The sequence below is a fragment of the Sorex fumeus genome, unplaced genomic scaffold, assembly GCF_029834395.1.
Source record: "Sorex fumeus unplaced genomic scaffold, SorFum_2.1 ptg000010l, whole genome shotgun sequence".
NCBI lineage: Eukaryota > Metazoa > Chordata > Mammalia > Eulipotyphla > Soricidae > Sorex > Sorex fumeus.
The window spans coordinates 26,488,988-26,512,905 of NW_026606067.1; the positions used below are offsets into that span (position 1 = coordinate 26,488,988).

Here is a 23,918-nt window from a genome sequence, read left to right on the forward strand (position 1 = left end):
GTCAGTCTCCTGCCCCTGCGCCTGGCTGTTCCTCGCCGGGGTCCCTTGGAGGGGAGCGGGTTGAGCTTTCCTCCCCACCCCGACCAGGGCTCCGGCAGCCGAAGACCTCCAGGACCAGCCACCACCATGCTGAGACCACTCTCCGCACACATGAAGGTACTGGCAGAGGGACAAAGCCACGCGGGTTCCGGGGCCGAGATCTCCAAGCCTACTCGAATTGGAGTCGAGCATCCTCCACCCAGATCCTCCAAATTCCAGTAGGCGGGGGTCACACCCACCACCTGGCCCCCTGGCGCCGTGTAATCCCATCAGCGGCCAAGACTCAGAGACTACAAAATGCAGCTCCCGGAACCGCGCGGCCTCGAATGCGGCCGCGCGACATCTTATCAGAACATCTTTTTATGATATCTCATTATCTCATTCCTACTCTAGAGAAACTTGCAGGCTATTGAATATAGCCTGCCCACAGGGCAGAGTCTGGCAAACTCCCCGTGGCGCACCAAATATGCCAAATACCAGTAACAATGATGGGTCTCATTCTCCTAAAAAGCCTTGAATATAATCTCAGGGCTAGGATGAAAGAGACGTTACTGGGGCCTGCTCGACGCAATCGACGATTAACAGGATGATGAATGAATGAATGAATGAATACATTTAAGTAAGTTACAAATAATTCTATTATTTTGTAGAAAAATGGTCACTTTCACTTTCACCGTCCTCCCGTTGTTCATCAATTTGCTCCAGCGGGCCCAGTAACATTGTAAGACTTGATACTGTGTTTGGCATATCAAATATGTCACGGGTAGTTTGCCAGGCTTTGCTGTGTGGGCGAGATACTCTTGGTATCTTGCCGGGCTCTCTCAGATGGGCGGAGGAATCGAACTCAGGTCAGCCACGTGCAAGGCAAACACCCTACCCTCTGTGCTGTTGCTGCAGCCCAGAAAAATGATAGAGAATATTATTAGTAAATTCATAAATTATAAAATTATTCTTATATTAATCATCAAATCATTTTTTCACAATACCTCTAGCTTTAGAATGGGAAATCTTATCACTAAATATGCAAAAATAAATAACAAACTATTTTGTCAACTCTCGCAGGCTACTGAATGTAACCTGCCCACACTGCAAAGTCTGGCAAACTCCCTGTGGTGTACCCAATATGCCAAATACCAGTAACAATGATGGGTGTCATTCTCCTAACCCTGGAAGAGCTTTTAATATGGCACTTTTTAAAAAATCTCAGGGCTAGGACGAAGGAGATGTTACTGCAGCCTGCTCGAGGCAATCGACTAACAACAAGATGGTCGTGATTGTGATTTTGTCAACTATTTTCTCTTAGTAGACATTAGCATAAAATCTCTTTCTAAATGTTGTAAAATATTATTTTAGTGGAAGTATAAATTGAAAATACTCGATTTTAATGATAAAAATTCACATTCATGTTCTATATTTTCTTTTTTCTTTTTTTTTTAATTAGTGAATCACTAATAAAAAAAAGTGGAGCGATAGCACAGCGGTAGGGCGTTTGCCTTGCACTCAGCCAACATGGCTGACCAGAGTTTGATTCCTCCGCCCCTCTTGGAGAGCCTGGCAAGCTACCGAGAGTATCTCGCCCGCACGGCAGAGCCTGGCAAGCTCCCCGTGACGTATTCAATATGCCAAACACAGTAACAACAAAGTCTCCAATGGAGACGTTACCGGGCCCACTCGAGTAAATCGATGATCAACGGGAGGGCCTTTACTTTACTTAGTGAATCACTGTGGGCTGAAGCAATAGCACAGTGGGTAGGGCATTTGCCTTGCACGCAGCCAACATGGTCGACCTGAGTTCTATTCCTCTGCCCCTCTCGGAGAGCCCGGCACACTACCGAGAGTATCTCACTCCCACGGCAAAGCCTGGCAAGCTACCCATGGCATATTCGCTATGCCAAACGCAGTAACAACAAATTCTCACGATGGAGATGTTACCGGACCACTTGAGTAAATCAATGAACAACGGGAGGACAGTGACAGTGACAGTGAATCACCGTAAGGTACAATTACAGACTTACAAACATCCATGCTTGCATTTCAGTCATACAATAGTTGAGTATCCATCCCTCCACCAGTGCCCAGTTTCCACCATAAATGTTCCCAGAATCCCTCTCACCACCCCCATCCCTTCCCCCACCCCACCTCTGTGGTGGGGCATTACCTTTTGCTCTCTCTCTCTCTCTCTCTCTCTCTCTCTCTCTCTCTCTCTCTCTCTCTCCTTTTGGGTGTTCTGCTTTGAAATAGAGGTATTAAGTGGCCTCTATATGTTTAGTCTATAGTCTACTTTCAGCTTACATCTTCCATCTGGAGCGTATCCTCCTAGCACCCTTTACTTGGTGATCCCTTCTCAATCTGAACTGCCTTTTTCCCCAGAATGTGAGTCCAGCTTCTAAACTGCGGGATAATCCTCCTGGTATTTATCTCTACTATTTTTGGGTGTTAGTCTCCCATTCTGTTGCTTTATATTTCACAGATAAGTACAATCTTGCTATGTCTGTACCTCACTTTCTACTCATTTCATTTAACATGACACTTTCCATGTTGATCCACCAATATGCAAATTTCATGATTTCATCTTTTCTAACAGCTGCGTAGTATTCCATTATGTAGATGTTCCAGTTTCTTTAGTGAGTCATCTGTTCTCGAGCACTTGGGTTTTTTCCAAACTCTGGCTATTGTAAACAGTACTGCAATGAACATACAAGAGCAGATGTCATTTCCACTCTACTTTTTTGGATCTACAGGATGTATTCCCAGAAGTGGTATTGCTGGGTCAGATGCGAGCTCAATTTCTAATTTTTTGAGAATCCTCTATATTTTTTTACAAAAGGGCTGAATCAGTCGGCATTCTGACCAGCAGTGAAGGAGAGTCCCCTTCCTCCCCACATCCACGCCAACACAGGTTTGCTTTTATTCTTTTGGATGTGGGCCAGTCTCTGTGTTGTGAGATGTTATCTCATTGTTGTTTTGACCTGCATCTCCCTGATATTTAGTGATGAAGAGAATTTTTCGTGTGCCTTTTGGCAATTTGGATTTCTTTGAGAAAGTTTCTGTTCATTCCATTGCCCTATTTTCTAATGAGATTGGATGTTTTCTTCTGGTAGAGTTCAACCAGTGCCTTGTAAATCCTTGATACCAACCCCTTATTTCATGGATATCAGGTAAATATCATTTCCCATTCTGTAGATTGTCTTTGAATACTGTTCACTGTGCCTTTTGAGGTGCAGATGCTTCTCAGTTTTGAGGGTTTAACATCTTTTTATCTCTGTTTCCACTTTTTTGGCCAGTGGAGTGTCCTCTTTAAAGATACATTTAGCTTCAATGTTGTGGAAGGTTTTGCCAATCATATCTTCAATGTACCTGATGAACTCTGGTCTGATGTTGAGGTCTTTACTCCATTTTGATCTGACTTTTGTGCATGGTGTTAGGTAGAGGTCTGAGTCCATTTTATGCTTGCAGCTATTCAGTTTTGCTGGTCCCATTTGTTAAAGAGACTTTCCTTGCTCCACTTCACAATTCTTGTTTCCTTATCAATGATAAAAATGATTGTATATTTCAGGGTGTCTGTAAGTATATTCCAACCTGTTCTATTGGTCTTCAGCTCTGCTTTTGTTCCAATACAAAGCTATTTTAATTATAACCACTTTTTAGCAGAGTTTAGGGTTGGGGAAGGTTATGCCTCCATCTTCTTTTTCCCAAGAATTGCTTTAGTTATTCGTGGGGGTTTGTTGTTTCATATGAATTTCAGGAGTCTTTGATCCATTTCTTTAAAGAAATGTCATGGGTATCCTTATAGGGATCACATTTAATCTGTAAAATGCTTTGGGAAGTATTGCCATTTTGACAACGTTAATTCTCCCAATCTATGAGCAGGGGATATGTTTCTGCTTCCTTGAGTCCTCTGAGTCCTCTTTTATTTTGTGAAGTAGCGTTTTGTAGTTTTCTTTGAACAGGTTCTTTACCTCCTTAGTGAAGCTGAGTCTGAGGTGCTTCATTTTCTGAGGCATCATTGTGAACGGGATTGCTTTTTTAATGTCACTTTCTTCTCTGTTATTATTTGTATATATGAAAGCAATGGATTTTAGGGTATTGGTTTTATAGCATGCTACTTTACTATACAAGTCTATTGTTCCTAGGAGTTTCTTGGCAGAGGGTTTGGGGTACTCTAAATATAGTATCATGTCATCTGGGAATAGTGAGAGCTTGATTTCTTCCTTTCCTATCTGGAGTCCCTTAATACCTTTTTCTTGTCTAATCGCTATTGAAGTACTTCCAGTACTATATTGAACAGGAGTGGTGAGAGTGGGCATCCTTGTCTTGTTCTTGATCTTAGAGGGAAGGCTCTTAGTTTATCACCACTGAAGATAATGCTTTCCATGAGTTTGTGGTAGATGGCTTTGACTATATTGAGGAAAATCCCTTTAAAACCCATTTTTGTGAGAGTATTCATCATAAACAGGTGTTGGATCTTATCAAATGCTTTCACTGAATCTATTGATATAATCATATAATTTTTTTCTTTTCTTTTGTTGATATGATGGATTATGTTTATTGATTTCTGAATGTTAAACCATCCTTGCATCCCTGGGATGAATCCCACTTGGTCGTGGTGTATGATCTTTTTGATGAGTTGTTGGATTCTATTTGTTAATATTTTGTTGAGAATCTTCACATATGTGTTCATCAGCAATATCGGCCTGTGGTTTTCTCTCTTTTTTTTTTAATGTAGTGTCTTTGTTTGCTTTTGGTATCAGGGAGATATATGCCTCATAGAAACTGTTTGGTAGAGTTTCTGTGTCTTTAATTTCCTGGAAAAGCTTGAGAAGAACAGGCAATAGGTCTTCTGTAATTGTTTGGAAGAATTTGCAAGAGAATCTGTCTGCTCATGGGTTTTTGGGAAAATTTTGATTACAGTTTCAATTTCCTTGATATTTCTAGGTCTATTCAGGTATTCCAGATCTTCTTGGTTCAACTTAGGGTGATTACAGGAGTGCATACATTTATTCATTTCTTCCAGGTTCTCTTGTTTTATGGCATACAGACTTCCAAAGTAGTCTCTGAGGATCTTCTGAATTTCTTTGGTTTCTGTTGTAATGTCCCCCCTTTTCATTTATGATTTAGTTAATTAGTGTTCTGTCTCTTTCTTTGTTAATCTTGCTAGTGGCTTATCAATCTTGTTTATTTTCTCAAAGAACCAGATCTTGATTTCATTAATCTTTTGGATTGTTTTTTAGGTTTCCATGTTGTTAATTTTGGTTCTAAATTTTGTTATTTCTTTCCTTCTGCCTCGTTTAGGCTCCTTTTGTTGGTCTTTTTCTAAGATCTTGAGTTGTGAAGTCAAGTTTTCTATGTGGAGTCTTTCTTCTTTCCTGATGAATGCTTGCAGAGCTACAGATTTTCCCCTTAGCACAGCTTTAGCTTCATCCCAGGGGTTTTGATAACTAGTGTCTATGTTCTCATTTGTTTCCATGTATCTTTTATTTATTCCTTGATTTCCTTCCTGACCCACTCATTTTTCAATACCGAGTTGTTTAATTTCCAGGTGTTTGGTTGGTTCTCTGCATCAGTGCATGGTTAACTTTTTATTTTCAGTGCATCGTGGTCTGAGAAGATACTTGTGAGCACAGCTGATGTTGGTCACCTTTTTTCTGCTTCAGGAATTGCAGCAATCTCTCAGATGCTCCTTCGTGGCTTATGTGAAGCCTCTAGTGAAGCTTTAGAGAATGTATTCTTCTAAATTGAACTTGTACAGATTCTTGTGTCTACCATTATTATGGTGCAATTGGGATAGTCTAGTGGACTATTGGCCTAATGTTTTGACATGGCCAGAATATTCTCCCCAAAATTACTTGATGGAGGTGGAGATATGAGTCTAGAGTGCTGTGAAAGGGGAAAATAAATGGTCCCACAAGAGGCCACTCCCACTTCCCCGCAGGCCATCCCCCCTAGATCGGAGGTCACATCTTTGGGACAAGCCCGCTTGCTTGGCCGGAAGTGATCTGGAAGGAGGCATGATCTATATTTTCAAGAAATAAAAAAAATTTCCCAAGATTATGTATTTGGACTGGAGCGATAGCACAGCGGTAGGGCGTTTGCCTTGCACGCAGCCAACATGGCCGACCCGAGTTCGATTCTTCTGCCCTTCTCGGAGAGCCCGGCAAGCTACCACCCACATGGCAGAGCCTGGCAAGCTCCCTGTGATGTATTCGATATGCCAAACACAGTAACAACAAAGTCTCCAATGGAGACGTTACTGGGCCCACTCGAGCAAATCGGTGATCAATGGGAAGGCCTTTACCTTTGCCTTTATGTATTTGGGAAAATATATAGTATTCAACTCGTGTATTGATGTTTTATAAAATAATCCTTTTCATTCATCTTAGAATAAATTCTTAGAAAGCACATATTCTTTGTATTGGGTATTAGGATCAAATAATACATTTATTTTACTGTAATTTAGGTAAGATGTTTACACTTGTATTGGCTTTCACGGTTTTGATGTACAAAATTACTGCACCAAAGTGCCCAAGACCCTCCTTTGCTATTTTTGAGTCACTCTTATTCTTTCCCAACTCTTCCCCCCTGTTTCGTAATGCCAGTTTTGCAATCAAAGGACATTGGTTTGTCCTCATTCAATATTGATTATTTCCTTCCTTTTTTCCTTATGCACCACAAATGATTGAGGTCATTCACGATGTTATTCTCCCTATGAATCACTTCACATAACAAGATGCCTTCAGTTTTCATCAAAGTTTCAGCAAACTGCAATAATTCATCTTACTTTATAATTGTGTAGTATTCATATATAATGATAAAATAATATTGTATTCTGTGATAATGACTTCTCTATCCTATTATCTATTATTGGACATGTATGTTGTTTATATATCCTGACTATTATACTTAGTGAACATAGTTGTGCTAATACCTTTTTGAATTAACTTTTTGTGTTCTGTGGATAGATGTCAAGAAATAGAATGACTGATGATATAAAAGGTCTTTTCTTAGAGTTTTAGGAAGTTTCCAAACCATTATCTGAATAAATTGAACCAAACAACATTTCCACAAACACTTAATGAAAGTTCCTGATAACAATATCATTACCAACAATAGTTATGTACGGGGGCTGGAGTGAAAGAACAGTGGGTAGGGGGTTTGCCTTGCATGCAGCCGACCCGGGTTCAATTCTCAGCACTCCGTATGGTCTCCCAAGCATTGCCAGGAGTAATTCATGAGCGCAGAGCCAGGGGTAACCCCTGAGCGTCACCAGGTGAGACACACAAAAAAATAGAAAATAATTATGTGCGATCTTCTGATATAACTATTTTTGTTGTTATTTTTGCTTTAATTTTCTGTGATAAGTGAGTATGAACAATTTGTTTTATGCTCACCAGCCTACCAAATGCCTTCTTCAGGAGGTAGATAAACTATCAATATAGTTTATTAATTTTTTGTAAAATAAAAATTATTTAATTCACTTTGAATTATCTTTTGTATATGGTGTGAGATATGAATCCAGTTTCATTTCTTCTTATGCAACTTTCCAAGTTTCCCAATATCATTACATGGAACTTGAAAATTTTCTTTAAAACTAAAACAACTCTGATAATAAAGAAAACATAAGGTACCATGTGCCTTATTTTAAACTATTTTGTAACCATTTACAACTATATTATAACTATAAGGTTATAGTAAATAACAAAACAGTACTGGATAGACACTCATATTAATGCAACAGGATTGAAAGAACAGAGATAACATCAATATATATCAACATTTACTCTATAACAAGGGAGCTTGATGTAGCTTGATATAGCTATATATAGCTTGATATAGGAAGTGGAAAAAGGAAATTATCTTCAACAAATTAATTTAGTAAAACAGGATATACCATATATTTTGAATTTTAATGATAAAGTTTCTCAGGAGTATTCCTGGGACTCCTTAATGTTACTTTTAAATATCAATTTTGTTATTTAAGTTATCAATTTTGTTATTAAATATCATTTTTGTTATTTTGTCATTTAAGTACTTTTAAAATATTTAAAATAAAAATTTAAATATATTAAATTTAATTTTTTAATGAATCTTATGAAGACAATGTTTATGAGAAACAGCCTCATTCCTGACGCTCCATTCGTTCTCATCTCCGAATGCAACAGTTATGTGTACCTAGGTCGAGAAGTCAGCATGACAAATGACCTGGCACCTGGCACCTGAGCTGCGCAGGAGGAAGAGAGCGGCTTGGAATGCCTTCAAGAGCATCGAAGTAATAGCTAAGAGGATGAAGAAACTCCGGCTCCAGGCACATCTCTTTGATTCCACTGTTCTTCCTCCATTAACATACGCCTCAGAGACCTGGGCCCTACACAAACAGGATGAGAAAGCTATTCTGGTCTCCTGAAGAGGAATTGAAAGAGCTATTCTTGGAGTATCATATTTCACTCAAATGGGAAAAAGAATCCGGAGTTTCGATGATTTTTTTTTATAATTTATTTCTTTATTGAATCACTGTGGGAAAAGTTACAGAGCTTTCGGGTTTAGGTCTCAGTCATGTAAATATCAAACACATTTCCCTTTACAAATACTTATTTTTAACCGCGAACCCCAATAGAACCCCACCTCCCACCCCTCCCAATTCCTATGAGGCAGATGAGTTCTAGTTAATACTCTATCTACTTTGACTAGATACATTGTTTCGATAGAAGATGCACTGTTATTATTTATTATTTATTTATTATTATTATTATTATTATTTGTTATTATTAGAGTTTACGACCCCCCCTCCCCCAATCAGACATGCTGAAACAGCGTTGTGAAATGATTTGCTTTCTACAGCTGGGTTTAAGAATAAAATGATGTTTTGGATTTTTGCTATTTTACTTATTAACCCTGGAAGTATTTCTATTAAAAGGGCACTGGTGGAGGGATGGGTATTTGATCGTGGTATGACCGAGATCCAAGCACAAAAATTTGTAAATCTACAAATGTACCTCATGGTGTTTCACTAATAATAATAAAAAAAAGTTAGATAGTTAAGAAATTGGTTTCTGTGCTCTGGAGTCATGGCCGTGCCGGAGAGCCGCTCGTCGGGGGCAGCTGATTTGACGATCAAGAATCAGGGACGCTGTCTCGTTTGCCAAGGCGTCAAAAATCAGATGGGCTGGTCATGTAATGAGATTTAGAGACAACCGCTGGACTAGAGCTGTTACCGACTGGATTCCATGGGATGTCAAAAGACCGCGTGGCCGCCTACCTGCCAGATGGTCAGACTTCTTCATCAAGATCATGAACGATTGGTTTGAGGCTCTTCGTGTTCCTAGAACAAACAGACGCCATTGGGCTACACTAGCACACGACAGGGACAAATGGAGATGTCACTGGTGCCCGCTCGAGCAAATTGACAATTAGCGGGAAGTCAAGTGATCAAGTGATTAAAGTAAAGGCCTCCCGTTGATCATCGATTTGCTCGAGCGGGCCCAGTAACGTCTCCATTGGAGACTTTGTTGTTACTGTGTCTGGCATATCGAATACTCTCGGTAGCTTGCTGGGCTCTCCGAGAGGGGCGGAGGAATCGAACTCGGGTCGGCCATGTTGGCTGCGTGCAAGGCAGACGCCCTACCCGCTGTGCTATCGCTCCAGTCAAGTGATTAAATTTAAATTAAATTAACAATTAGAACCAGCTGAAAACAAAGAGATAAAACAAGTAAAATGCTTGCCTTGCAAATGGTGACCAAATTCCCAGGTTTATTACCCAGCATACTATGTGGTCGCCCAAGCCCACCAAACAAACCAAAACATTAAAACCTTGTATGCTCAACCTTCAGGGCCCAGTTCCATATCACCAAAGAAGTTCTACTCATCAAATTTCACACTGTTCACAGCTATACATCCTCTCACTGGGAAGTATATAGAGATGAATAAGGAAGAAAAAAAGAAAATTCCATTTTAATCCCCCATAGAACTAAGGGATATCAGGGTTCTGGATTCAGACTTGCCACAACAGGAACACTGCAAATCCTATGGGAATATTCATAGAAGCCTAATGTCAATGAGTGAAAACAATTAAATGGAAGGCTCAAATAGCTTCAACCAGCTCTATAAATCCTCATAGAAGGACCTTGTGCACCATTGTATGTGGCTAATGAATTAAAAAAAAAAAAACGGGGCCAGAGTAAAAGCACAGGAGGTAGAACACTTGCCTTGAACACTGCCTTCCCAGGTTTGAAACCTGAAATCCTATATAGTCACATGAGCACCACCAGGAATGATACCTGAGCACAGAGCCAGGAGTTAACACTGAGCATAGCATTCTCTCTCCGTCCTCAACACCCCCCCCAAAAAAAAAGAAACAAAAAAGGCACAGGTATTCAGTCAAAGAGATTCAAAATTCAGTATGAGATTCATGGATTCAAAAAAGTATGAAAGCCAAATTGAGAAAACTAAATGTAGAAAAGAACAGTATTGTAGGGGATATTAAAAACTGAATAGAAGATCTTAAAAACAGAATAACAGAAGTTGAACAAACTATCAAGTAGCTCCAACATGAGTGGAGGAAACCTTTAGGATCAAAAGCACTGTCCTCCCATTGTTCATCGATTTGCTTGAGTGGGCCCAGTACCGTCTCCATTTTGAGACTTGTTGGTACTGTGTTTGGCAAATTGCATACATCACGGGTAGCTTGCCAGGCTTTGTGGTGCGGGGGAAATACTCTCGGTAGCTTGCCGGGCTCTCCGAGAGGGGCAGAGGAATCGAACTCGGGTGGGCCGTGTTGGCTCTGTGCAAGGCAAACTCCCTACCCGCTGTGCTATTGCTCCAGCCCTAGGATCAAAAGGAGATGGAAAAATGATGTGACAATGAGTGAATACCCTATGAGAGTATGGGATTAGCTAAATAGGAACAATATCATCAGAATTCTTTCAGAACAAGAAGCCAGATTTGATGAAGAAATCAAAGACAAAAATTTCTCAGAGTTTGGGAATGCAGGCACCCAGATCCACGTGATCTGAACTCTCCTGCGAAAATAGGCTCAAATAGGAAAACTCCAGGATACATTATGCTCACAATGACAAAAACAAAAGACAGAAATGAAATATTGAAAACAGAAAAATGAAAACTAAGTATCATAAAAAGGAAAGCCCCTAAGTGTCATAAGATCTATCAAATGAGACTATGAGCCAGAAGAGAATAGAGGGATACAGCACAAAAATTCAATGAAATAAACATCCCACTAGAATACTCTTTCCAGTAAGGTCCTATCAAGTATGTTCTATATATGATTAGGTGTTTCTTATATCCATTGAGATTTTTATTATAATCTTTAGTTATAAATTTTTAAAATTTAGTAGTATCTACAATGCAATATTTTCTAATATAAATCAAATATTCCCTTTCTTAGGATAAAACACACTTTTATACTTCTATAGTCCTATTCATATTTCCCCTTAAAAATTTTTCTCCCTTAAAAGCTTTACTCTTAATTGTCAAAGTTGTAGAATTTACCTATTTCATGAAAATTTACTGTGTATTAGCATATCATTATTTACAATAATAATTTTCAAAATTTAACATACTTATAAAAAAGATAATTTTTTAAATTTACTTTGTTAACTTAGTGATTTAAAATCTTGTGGAATTTTAGAAAATTATTTCTATTCGTCTATATTTGTGTAGGTGTCACCACATTCACACACAAATAAAAGATATTTCTCCCACATGTGTGATCAAAAAAACACAGCAAGGGAATGACAAATGGCCAAATTGATCAGAACAGAAGATATTGTTCACAGAAATAAGCTTAAATGTGATGCAAGAGTTGGGAGGGTTCTTCAGAGAATGGGGAAGAGAATTTGGCTCTATTTTCATAGTTGTGGTATTATATTACTGTATGTATTAAAAGCATGTTTAACGGTATAGTAAACCTTGAGTGTGGGAATGAAATAAATAAATATTCTCTCAACACTCTGACTTTGAACACCAGGCTCAGCAGACCCGGGAGCAGAGATCCTCTGCCTGCTTCCAGCAGTCCGGCAGACCTCCATTAACTCCACTACCTCCACTACCCAGCTGACGCCACACTCCAGGACACTTTCCGGCCTCGCAACACATCATAAAACACTTAATACAAGATTACTGCACCATATTTGAGGGGATTTAAATATGGTTTGTGTGTAAACACACAAAAAAGGACGGGCAAAGGGACGGCCGCAGCCTATCTCTTCCTCCGCCCGTGTTCGGTAGTCTTAGGCCATTTCCCTACTCCAGGGAGGTCAATGGCGATGGTCAGGCGGAGGAAGGAAACGAGGGCCAAGCTGGTTGGTCTTAGCAGCAGTTTATTACATGCTAGAAATGTATGTCATGGAGGCCTCAGGAGTCCTCAAGCACGTGCACCTTTGTTCTCTCAGCTTCTGTACTCAGCCCCATCTTCCCAGGTTTTCTGATGCACGTGTCCCCCCAGAGAGCCCCGAAAATCCCCTTATATAGATCATGGTACTTCTAAAGGGCGCAATAGGGTGATGTCATCAAAAGGAGCTACAGAAAGAACATTGAGGCAACAAACCATACATTGTTTCTTTACATCCACTGGCCAGTAATATTGGCCTCACCTTTTATAAGCTATAAGCACTTGGATTAGCACATCAAAGACCAGTCTGCTAGAGCTTGGAGTCTACATCTCAAAGATCAGGCCTGGCTTAGCACCTGGGATCTGCATACCTAAGACCAGCTAGGTTCCTGTGAGATAAGGGAAACTGCCTCAATATACTGAAATCATTTACTGAAGGCAGTTTGGAGGGGGAAAGGTTCAGTCTCATCCAAGCTAGTCAGGACACACAGGAAAACTGCTTCTAGGACAGATTCTCATTTAAGCAGATCAACCCACCCTAGAACAGATTTCCCTGGATGTGTTTCTCCTCTCCTTGTCCGACCAACATATAAGCATACATAATATAAATCATTTTGTATGGACACAGTAAGAAGTACTTTAAACTTATAGAATTGCTCTCCCAGGGTCATCTCAATCTCAGACTGCAGTGCTCAGGCCAGATATCTTTCCTATTCCTGCAGCAGGGTCCTAGTCTCGTCGTTACTTTTGGATCATGACAGCATTTGCTTATGATCAAACTCTTAACCTATAGTTAAGAATCGTGGCACCTTGGCCTGGTCCATCTCAATGCCAGGGTAGCACATAACTTACCGGCTTGCCCTGGTTCCATCCAGTCCCACGTCGGGACCCTGCCCTTGGGGTGCTAGGAAGTGAGGGCAACTGAGGCTTGAGTTGAGAAAGCATATGCCCAAGAGTGAATAATATTCAAAGCCAATTAAATCCTGTTATAAAGCATAATATTAATTGTCTTCCTGTATCTATACAAAAAGGACATTGCATTAAAGTAAACTGCTCAAAAGACATAAGGAGAGGAGAAAGTCAATATTAACTTACGGTACAAGTTCAGTGTCCTAGAAGGATGAGACCTTACAAATTGGTTGGGGAAGAGAGCACAAAGAAGTAGTTACAGACAAACAAAGTAATGGGGGTGACTCGGGAGCACTGTGATGGGTGCAACCTGATAAACCTAAGCTCCTTGTACTCCAACAGTTTGAACCATGGGAACACCTGCAAAGATGATTAAAGGCTGCCCTGAAAGCCTCTATTCCTCTCAGAGAGCCTGGCAAGCTACCGAGAGTGTTCCACCCGCACTGCAGAGCCTGGCAAGCATCCGTGGCATATTCGATGTGACAAAACCAGTAAATACAATGGGTCTCATTCCTCTGATCTTAAAAAAGCCACCAATACGGCAGTGTTAAGAAGGATGAGGAATGAGAGGCTATTAAAATCTCACGGCCGAACTAGGCTGCTAAAACGAAGAAGGAAAAAAAATGACTATCTTTACTTTCAATGCACTTATGCTGGCATCGGATGCATCCATTGAGGACCTGATGGTGCAAGCACAAAAGATCAAGTACAACATCATTGGTCTGACTGAGACGAGAAAGCATCACACATTGTTTTTTTTTTTTTAATTTTTATTAGTGAGACACCGTGAGGTACACTTGTAGACTTACAAATTTTTGTGCTTGGGTTTCAATTATACAATGATTAAATACCCAACCCTCCACCAGTGCCCATCTCCCACCACCACGGATCCCAGTATCCCTCCCACCCCCCATCACCCCCATCTCACCCTGCCTCTGTGGCAGGGCATTCCCTTTTGTTCTCTCTCTCTTATTGGGTGTTGTGGTTTGCAAAAGAGGCAATGGGTGATAAGCGAAATGACTCAGAAAGAAAGGGATAGACATAGATTGCATTCATCTGGGGAACATAAAGTAACAAAAGAGGAGACTAACACCCAAGAATGGCTGATATTAGTACCAGGAATTTTACTTCATGGTTTTGAGGCCATCCACACATGCTAGGGGGACAGACAGCTCAGATAGAGAAGGGAGCACCAAATAAAGGGTGTTGGGAGAAGAACACACCGTTTTTGACAATGGAGAAGAACTGCTCCTAGGAACATTTGACAAAAGAGGTGTCGGTGGTACTGGTGACTTGTCAAAATAAACTTGGCCATAAATATTGATTCATTCAAAGCCTAACAACCTGAATCGGATGATTACACTTGAATAGATGTGACTCACTTCCGGCAGTTTCTATCTTTGTTGTCTATGCACCAACATCAAATTATAATGGAGAAATTGAGAAGTTCTACATGGAACTGGAGAAGTTCCATAAAGAAGACCATACCTTCTAAAAGACCATTTTTAGTGATTTTAATGCCAAGATAGGACCAAGAAGATCAGCTAAAGAACTCCATCCACATTGGGACCTATAACCTAGAATGGAACGAACAAGGTGACAGACTGTCTGAGTTCATCATGTCGACCAAGATCATCTATGGTAACTCACAGTTCCAGAAGGCCAAATCTAAACGTTGGATATGGGAGTCTCCCAGTGGACCATTCCATAACAAAATTGACCACATCATATACAATCAAAGGTTTTGCCTGAGAGATGTTGCTGTTGTCCCAAAATTCCAAACGGGATCGGAACACCATCTCCTTCATGAAAAATTCTACTTCACAGAGAAGAGAGAAATGGGTACAAAGTTTAAAAAGAGAACTCCCAGACCAACCACCAATTGGGAGCTCTTCAGCACTATTGTGGAAACATGGGAAAATGCCGTCATTGACAACATTGACGAGGAATATGATCCAGTGATTCAGCACCTCCACAATTGTGCAAAGAACGTGGAGAGAGAGATAGCTACAAAAAAACAACTGTCTTTGAAAACTCTCGAGCTTATTAGCCAAAGTGGCTTGGTGCAAGTCTCAGGCAACCACAAGCGAATGTCCGGGCTCACAAAGCAGGGTAGAGAAGAGATAAAGGAAGACCTCAAAGAGAGTAGAGCAGCAGTGTTGACAGATCTGGCAGAAGCTGGAAAAGCATTTGCAACCCCTGCCTGTCCTTTACCAACTACAAGACCAAGATGACTGCCCTACGATGTCCTGATGGATCTATCACATCTTCCAGAAGGGCAATGGCGAAGATTATCTATGACTTCTACTCGGATCTCTTCGATAGCCAAGTTCACCTGCCGACATACCAAATTCTCCAGGATGGATATGTCATTCCCAACGTTCTCCTATCTGAAATCCAAAATGCCATTTTATTGGTAAAGAAGGAAACAGCACGCAGCCCAGTCAATGTCAGAACCAAACTTCTGAAGAACCTGCCATCAGTACTCATTTATACACTGGCTAAGCTCTTCACATGCTACCTGTCTGAATGCAAGTTTCCATCCCAATGGGAAACCAGCAAGACTGTACTACTGTACAAAAAGGGAGACATCCATGACATTGGCAACTATCGCCCAATCTGCCTGTTGTATGTCGTCTACAAGCTGTTCACTCAAGTCATCCTGAATAGGATTGGCAGAACACTGGATGATGGACAACCATGCGAGCAAGCTGGGTTCCAAACAGGATTCAGCACCATCGACCATATCCACACGATAATCAAGCTCATTGAGGTTTCTCGGGAGTTCAAGATGCCGCTCTGTCTAATGTTCATTGATTTAAAGAAGGCCTTTGATTCTGTTGAGACTGAAGTGGTCTCCGAAGCCCAAGCCAAACAGGGCGTTCAAACTCAATACATCAGGGTCTTTTGTGAACTGTATTACAGATTCACTACCAGGATCTCACCATTCTAGAGGCAGGTGATCATTGACGTCAAGAGAGGGGTTTGGTAGGTTATATCATTTCACCGAAACTCTTCAGTGCCACCCTCGAGAACATCATGCGATGACTGGAATGGGAAGGAATGGGAGTGAAAATAGACAGTCGGCAACTATACCACCTCTGCTTCACTGATGACATCGTTCTAATAACACCAAACATCAGCCAAATGGCACATATGCAGGCCAACTTCGACCATGAGTGTGGAAAGGTCAGACTACAGCTGAATCTCACGAAGACAATGTTTATGAGAAATGGTATTGTTCCTGACGTTCCATTCACTCTTAATGGGATGAACATCTCCGAATGCAACAGTTATGTGTACCTAGGTTGAGAAGTCTATATGATGAATGACATGGCTCCTGAGTTGTGCAGAAGGATGACAGCGACTTGGAACGCCTTCAGGAGCATCAAAGACATAGCTAAGAGGACAAAGAAACTCCGGCTCTGGGCATATGTCTCCAGTTCTTCTGTTCCTCCTGCATTAGCATATGCTTCAGAGACCTGGGCCCTACGAAAACTGAATGAGAACACTCTTTGTGTCTCCCTAAGAGGAATCAAAAGAGTTATGCTTGGAGTTATACTTCATTCAAATGAGAGAAAGAATCTGGAGTTCCAACCTCCACTGACAGTCAGGAATCAGAGATGCTGTCTCATTTGCCAAGGCATCAAAAATCAGATGGACTGGACACGTAATGAGATTTGGAAACAACCGCTGGACTAAAGCCACTACTGACTGGATTCCACAGGATGTCAAAAGATCGCTTGACCGCCCACCTATGAGATGGTTAGACTTCGTCAAGACACTGAATGATCTATTTGAGGCTGTTCGTGTGCCTAGAACGAGTAGATGCCATTGGGCTACACTAGCACACGACAGGGATGAAAGGAAACATTACTGGTGTCTGCTCAAGCGAATCAATGAGTAATGGGATGTCAAGTGATCAAGTGATCTCTCTATAGGAGAAGATAAACCAGCACATATAAGTCAACTAAGTCAACTAACTTTTGACAAAGGAACTGAGAACAAGAAATGGAACAAAGGCAGTCTTTTTAACAAATGGTGCTGAGAAAATAAGATAACCACAAAAAAAAGTAGGACTACATGAATCTGAATTGTTTCTGTATAGTTAAAGAAACACCATCTAAAATTAAATGAAGACAGAGTGGGAGAAAATATTTGCACTCAACACATCAGATAAAGGGTTGATATCTAGAATCTTAAAAGTTCTCTCTAAGAACAACAACAGCAATCTAAAGATGGTGAGAGGAAGTGAATAGACACCTTTCTGGGGAGGACCAACAGATGGCCAACAGGCACATGAAACAATGCTCATCGTAACTTATTATTATGAAAATGGAGGGCTGGAGTGAAAGCACAGTGGTAGGACATTTGCCTTGCATGCGGCCAACCCAGCTGACCCAGGTTCGATTCCTCTGCCCCTCTTGGAGAGCCTGGCAAGCTACCAAGAGTATCTTGCCCACATGGAAAAGCCTGGCAAGCTACTCATGATATATTCAATATGCCAAACACAGTAGCAACAAGTCTCACAATGGAGACGTTACTGGGCCCGCTAGAGCAAATCGATGAACAACAGGAGGACAGTGCTACAGTGCTAATATAATAATGGTATTTTGTAAAAATTTCACATACAATATGTTACTCACAACTAGGATTATTATCAAACATTCAGCTAATTTAAAAGTATATATATGTTTAAATACTTATAATTTTAGGTGCCACATTAAATGTTGTCTTTAAAAAAGTGATGTACTTACAAAGAGTATCTGAGCAGATACCATAACCTCATAGAGTTGTTCAATCTCTGAAGTAAATTCATATCCATATTGATATAAATGGAATGCCATAGCCCAGTAAGGTGGCATGACTGGATGGCCAATTACCTGGGGGTGGGGGGGATTTTACTCATTTGTGAACTGAGAGAATAATTGTAAACTATTATAAAAAATATTACATTTTTTAAAAGATGCAATACTTTATGGTACTGCTTTGTTGCAACTTCTGGAGTTGGAAACTAAAACATTAGAAGTCCAAGATTCCTCCAATTGTGTGGTAAGTTAGACCAGGAGTTAGCTGAAATGTAACCTCTGAAAATCAAAATATTATTGTTTTTATCTACACATAAGATATTGTGTTAAAATGTCGCATAAAATGGAAGTTCACTACTTATTGCTTTATCCATAGCATTGCTATTTAGTAAAAAATCTCCATGAGCATTTTCCTCATCTTCCAGGGCCATATAATAAGGATGAAATCCATAGGAATTAAAAGTTTAGAGAAACAGCCCCTAGACAGCCGGTTTTCAACCCCTGATCTGCGTGGGACAGGCACAGAGGCCCAGCTCTGGGCAACAAAGCTGAACGGCTCCAATTCCAACAGGTACAGCCCGCCCCCAAGGGCCTGGGTTCCTCTCTGGGCACGCGCAGCTAGAAACAGCCCCTAGACAGCCGGTTTTCAACCCCTGATCTGCGTGGGACGGGCACAGAGGCCAAGCTCTGGGCAACAAAGCTGAACGGCTCCAATTCCAACAGGTACAGCCCGCCCCCAAGGGCCTGGGTTCCTCTCTGGGCACGAGCAGCTAGAAACAGCCCCTAGACAGCCGGTTTTCAACCCCTGATCTGCGTGGGATGGGCACAGAGGCCCAGCTCTGGGCAACAAAGCTGAACGGCTCCAATTCCAAACAGGAGACATTCCCAACTCCTCGTCCAGTGCCAGGGACTCTTTCCGGAGCCGCGGCCGCATTAGCGGCCGCGAAATATTTTCCCACTACATATGCCATAGGAACCATAAGCTAACTTCTTAGATGGAAACTTCTCTAGTTTAGCTCAGCCACTAGAAACACAGTTGCCAATAACTCATAAGCCTATCTTAACTCACACTGCATATCAAGCAGAATAGTAACACTGAACGTGAAGGACTAAACCACACCTCTCACAATGGTAAAGCAACGCAAAAGCCCACCAAACATTCACATTGAAGAGTCTAGCCCAGATGACACCAACAGTACTGTAGTGTTAGACAACCTCTCTGACAAGGAATTCAGAAGGGAGCTACTTAGGATGCTTAGGGAATTAAAAGAAACTATGGAAAGCAATGCCAATAGAAGACAAGAGGATCTGAAGGCAGAAATGAGGAAAATGCAATCAGAAATGTCAGACCTGAAAAATCTCGTAGGCGAATTGAAAAGCTCAGTGGAAGGCCTCAGCAGCAGAGTAAGAGCGGCTGAGAACAGAATCAGTGAGCTCGAAGATGAAGTTCAGAGACTCTCCAGAAAAGAGCAGAAAATGGAAAAGAGACTCACAATTCGGGAACAGATGGCAAGAGAAGATCGTGATGAAGCTAAGAGGGGTAACATAAGAATTATTGGAGTCCCAGAGGGACAGGAAGAAAACCTCGATGAAGAAGAAACTGTCAAAGACATCATTGCTACAACATTTCCAGAGCTGAAGAAAATTTGTGACCATATTCAGGAGGCCCGAAGGGTACCAGCTAGAAGAAATCCGAATAAAAATACCCCAAGACACATTCTGATCAAAATGACCAAAACCTTAGACAGAGACAAAATTCTGAAAGCAGCAAGATCGAAGAAAGAAATCTCTTACAAAGGAGCATCCTTAAAATTCACAGCTGATTTTTCTGATGAAACCCTCATGGCCCGAAAACAGTGGTGGGACATAGTAAAAAAACTCAATGAAATAAATGCCTCCCCCAAAATACTTTTCCCAGCAAGACTCTCATTCATAATAGAAGGAACAACACACAGTTTCACAGACAAACAACAGCTCAGGAACTTCATAGTCTCAAAACCATGGTTACAAGAACAACTAAATGGGCTACTTTAAGGCAAGAAAGGCCCCTCAAATACACCAAATTTTAACAGAACAATGGGACAAAATCCCATAACAATAATCTCTCTCAATGTCAATGGGCTAAACGCACCAATTAAAAGACATAGAGTGGCAGGATGGATTAGAAAATTGAACCCAACATTCTGCTGCCTGCAAGAAACGCATCTCAATAGTCAAAGCAAACACAGACTCAGAGTCAAAGGCTGGAAAACAATCCTACAGGCAAACAGCTCCCATAAAAAAGCTGGGGTAGCCATCCTTATATCAGACCACATCGATTTCAGAGTGAGGAAGGTCATAAGAGACAGTGAAGGCCATTTCTTATTCATCAGAGGATCTGTACAACAGGAAGAACTTACAATAATAAATGTATATGCACCTAATGAGAGACCAGCAAAGTACTTAAAACAACTACTCATAGATTTGGAAAAAGACATCAATAGCAACACAATACTAGTGGGAGACTTCAACACTGCTTTGTCACCTCTTGATAGATCAACCAGACTCAAGCTTAGCAAGGACATACTTCATTTGAGGGAAACAATGGAAGAAAGGGACTTAGTAGATATATACAGGACACTTCATCCACAAAAAGCTGAATACACATTCTTCTCAAGCGTACATGGAACATTCTCCAAGATAGACCACATGCTGAGCCACAAAACATGCCTCCATAAAATTAAGAAGGTAGAGATTGTATCAACAATCTTCTCAGACCATAATGCGCTGAAATTAGAAGTAAATCACACACAAAAACAGAAAACTAAATCAAACACCTGGAAATTAAACAGTGCACTATTGAACAACGAGTGGATTAGACAGGAAATCAAAGAGGAAATCAAAAGATTCCTAGAAACGAATGAAAATGAGAACACGAGTTACCAAAACTTATGGGACACAGCAAAGGCTGTGTTAAGAGGAAAGTTTATAGCTCTACAAGCATTCCTCAGGAAGGAGGAGCGAGCACACATAAGTAACCTAACCTCACAGCTTAAGAGCTTGGAGAAGGACCAAAAAAAGGAGCACAACCCGAACAGGAGAAAGGAAATAATAAAACTCAGAGCAGAGATTAACGAGATGGAAACCCAAAAAACAATCCGAAAGATCAATGAAACCAAGAGCTGGTTCTTCGAGAAAATTAACAAGATCGATAAGCCTCTAGCAAAACTCACAAAGAAAGGGAGAGATAAAACCCTAATAAACCGAATCAGAAATGAAAAGGGGGTCATTACAACAGAAACCACAGAAATTCAGAGGATCCTCAGGGAGTACTTTGAGAAGCTTTATGCCACGGAACATCAAAACCTCGAGGAAATGGATAAATTCCTAGACTCCTACAGACTCCCAAGGCTGAACCAAGAAGACCTGGAATACCTGAACAGACCTATCACTATCAAGGAAATTGAAATGGTAATAAAAAGTCTCCCCAAGCACAAAAGTCCTGGCCCGGATGGATTCACTAGTGAATTCTTCCAAATCTTTAAAGAGGACTTACTCCCAATGCTCTTTAAGCTTTTCCACGAAATTGAAATATCAAAAACACTTCCGAAGAGTTTCTACGAAGCAAATATCACACTGATACCAAAAGCAGACAGAGATACCACAAAGAAAGAGAATTACAGGCCGATATCCCTGATGAACACAGATGCAAAGATCCTCAACAAACTACTAGCAAATAGAATCCAACTACTCATTAAAAAGATCATACACCATGACCAAGTAGGATTCATCCCAGGGATGCAAGGATGGTTTAACATTCGGAAATCAATCAACATAATCCACCATATCAACAAAAGAAAAGATAAAAAGCATATGATCATATCAATAGATGCAGAGAAAGCATTTGATAAGATCCAGCACCCCTTTATGATGAAAACCCTAGCCAAAATGGGTATAGAGGGGACCTTCCTCAACATAATTAAAGCCATCTACCACAAGCCTACAGCAAGCATCATCCTCAATGGGGAAAAACTGAGAGCCTTCCCTCTAAGATCAGGGACGAGACAGGGATGCCCACTCTCTCCACTGCTGTTCAATATAGTACTGGAAGTACTTGCAATAGCGATTAGGCAGGAAAAAGATATTAAGGGCATTCAGGTAGGAAAGGAAGAAATCAAGCTCTCACTTTTCGCAGATGATATGATACTCTACTTAGAGAACCCAATAACTTCCACCAAAAAACTCCTAGAAACAATAGACTCGTATAGTAAAGTTGCAGGTTATAAAATCAATACCCAAAAGTCCATGGCTTTCCTATACGCAAACAGTGAGAGAGAAGAAAGCAACATGAAAAAAACAATCCCGTTCACAATTGTGCCCCAGAAAATCAAGTACCTAGGAATCAGCTTAACTAAGGAAGTAAAGGACCTGTACAAAGAAAACTACAAAACGCTACTTCAGGAAATAAAAGAGGACATGAGGAAATGGAAAGATATCCCCTGCTCATGGGTCGGGAGACTTAACATTGTCAAAATGGCAATACTACCGAAAGCATTGTATAAATTCAATGCAATCCCTATAAGGATACCCATGACATTCTTCAAAGAAATGGAGCAAACACTCTTGAAATTTATATGGAACAATAAGCCCCCACGAATAGCTAAAGCAATTCTTGGGAAAAAGAAAATGGGAGGAATCAACCTCCCGAACTTCAAACTGTACTACAAAGCAGTAATAATTAAAACAGCATGGTACTGGAACAAAGGCAGAACTGCAGACCAATGGAACAGGGTTGAATACACTGACATCTCTCCTCAATCATATGCTCATCTAATCTTTGATAAAGGTGCAAGTAATGTGAAGTGGAGTAAGGAAAGCCTCTTTAATAAATTGTGTTGGCATCACTGGACGGCTACATGCAAAAAAATAGGCTCAGAACTCTGCCTAACACCATGTACAAAAGTAAGATCAAAATGGATTAAAGACCTCAACATCAGACCAGAAACCATAAGGTACATTGAAGATAAAGTTGGCAAAACCCTCCATGACATTGAAGCTAATGGTATCTTCAAAGATGCCACGCCACTGGCCGAGCAAGTGAAAACAGAGATAGATAAATGGGACTATCTTAAACTAAGAAGCTTCTGCACCTCCAAAGAAACAGTGACCAAAATACAAAGACAGTCTACAGAATGGGAAAGGATATTCACCGAATACACATCTGACAAGGGGTTGATATCCAGGATATACAAAATACTGGTTAAACTCCACAAGAAGAAAACATCCAACCCCATCCAAAAATGGGGCAATGAAATGAACAGAAACTTTCTCAAAGAAGAAATCCGAATGGCAAAAAAGCACATGAGAAAATGCTCTACATCATTAATCATCAGGGAGATGCAGATCAAAACCACAATGAGATACCATCTCACACCTCAGAGACTGGCCCACATTCAAAAGAACAAAAGCAACCGATGCTGGCGTGGATGTGGCGAGAAAGGGACACTCCTTCACTGTTGGTGGGAATGTCCACTGGTTCAGCCCTTCTGGAAAACAGTATGGACGATTCTCAAAAAATTAGAAATTGAGCTCCCATTATTCCCAGCAATACCACTCCTGGGAATATATCCCAGAGAGGCAAAAATGTATAGTCGAAGTGACATCTGCACTTGTTTGTTCATTGCAGCCCTCTTTACAATAGCCAGAAACTGGAAGAAACCTGAATGCCCAAGAACAGATGACTGGTTAAAGAAACTTTGGTACATCTACACAATGGAGTACTATGTAGCTCTTAGAAAAGATGAAGTCATGAAATTTACATACAAGTGGTACAATATGGAAAG

At 40.7% G+C, this 23,918-nt stretch overlaps 1 protein-coding gene across 1 annotated transcript in view; it reads right to left on the bottom strand.

Moving 5' to 3' along the window:
• Nucleotides 1-23,918, bottom strand: part of SI (sucrase-isomaltase) — a 118,093-nt gene that overhangs the window by 14,691 nt on the left and 79,484 nt on the right. The window contains 4 exon segments of the mRNA XM_056110559.1: nt 18,046-18,171; nt 18,264-18,313; nt 18,316-18,375; nt 18,455-18,575. Coding sequence (XP_055966534.1) covers nt 18,046-18,171; nt 18,264-18,313; nt 18,316-18,375; nt 18,455-18,575 — 357 coding nt within the window.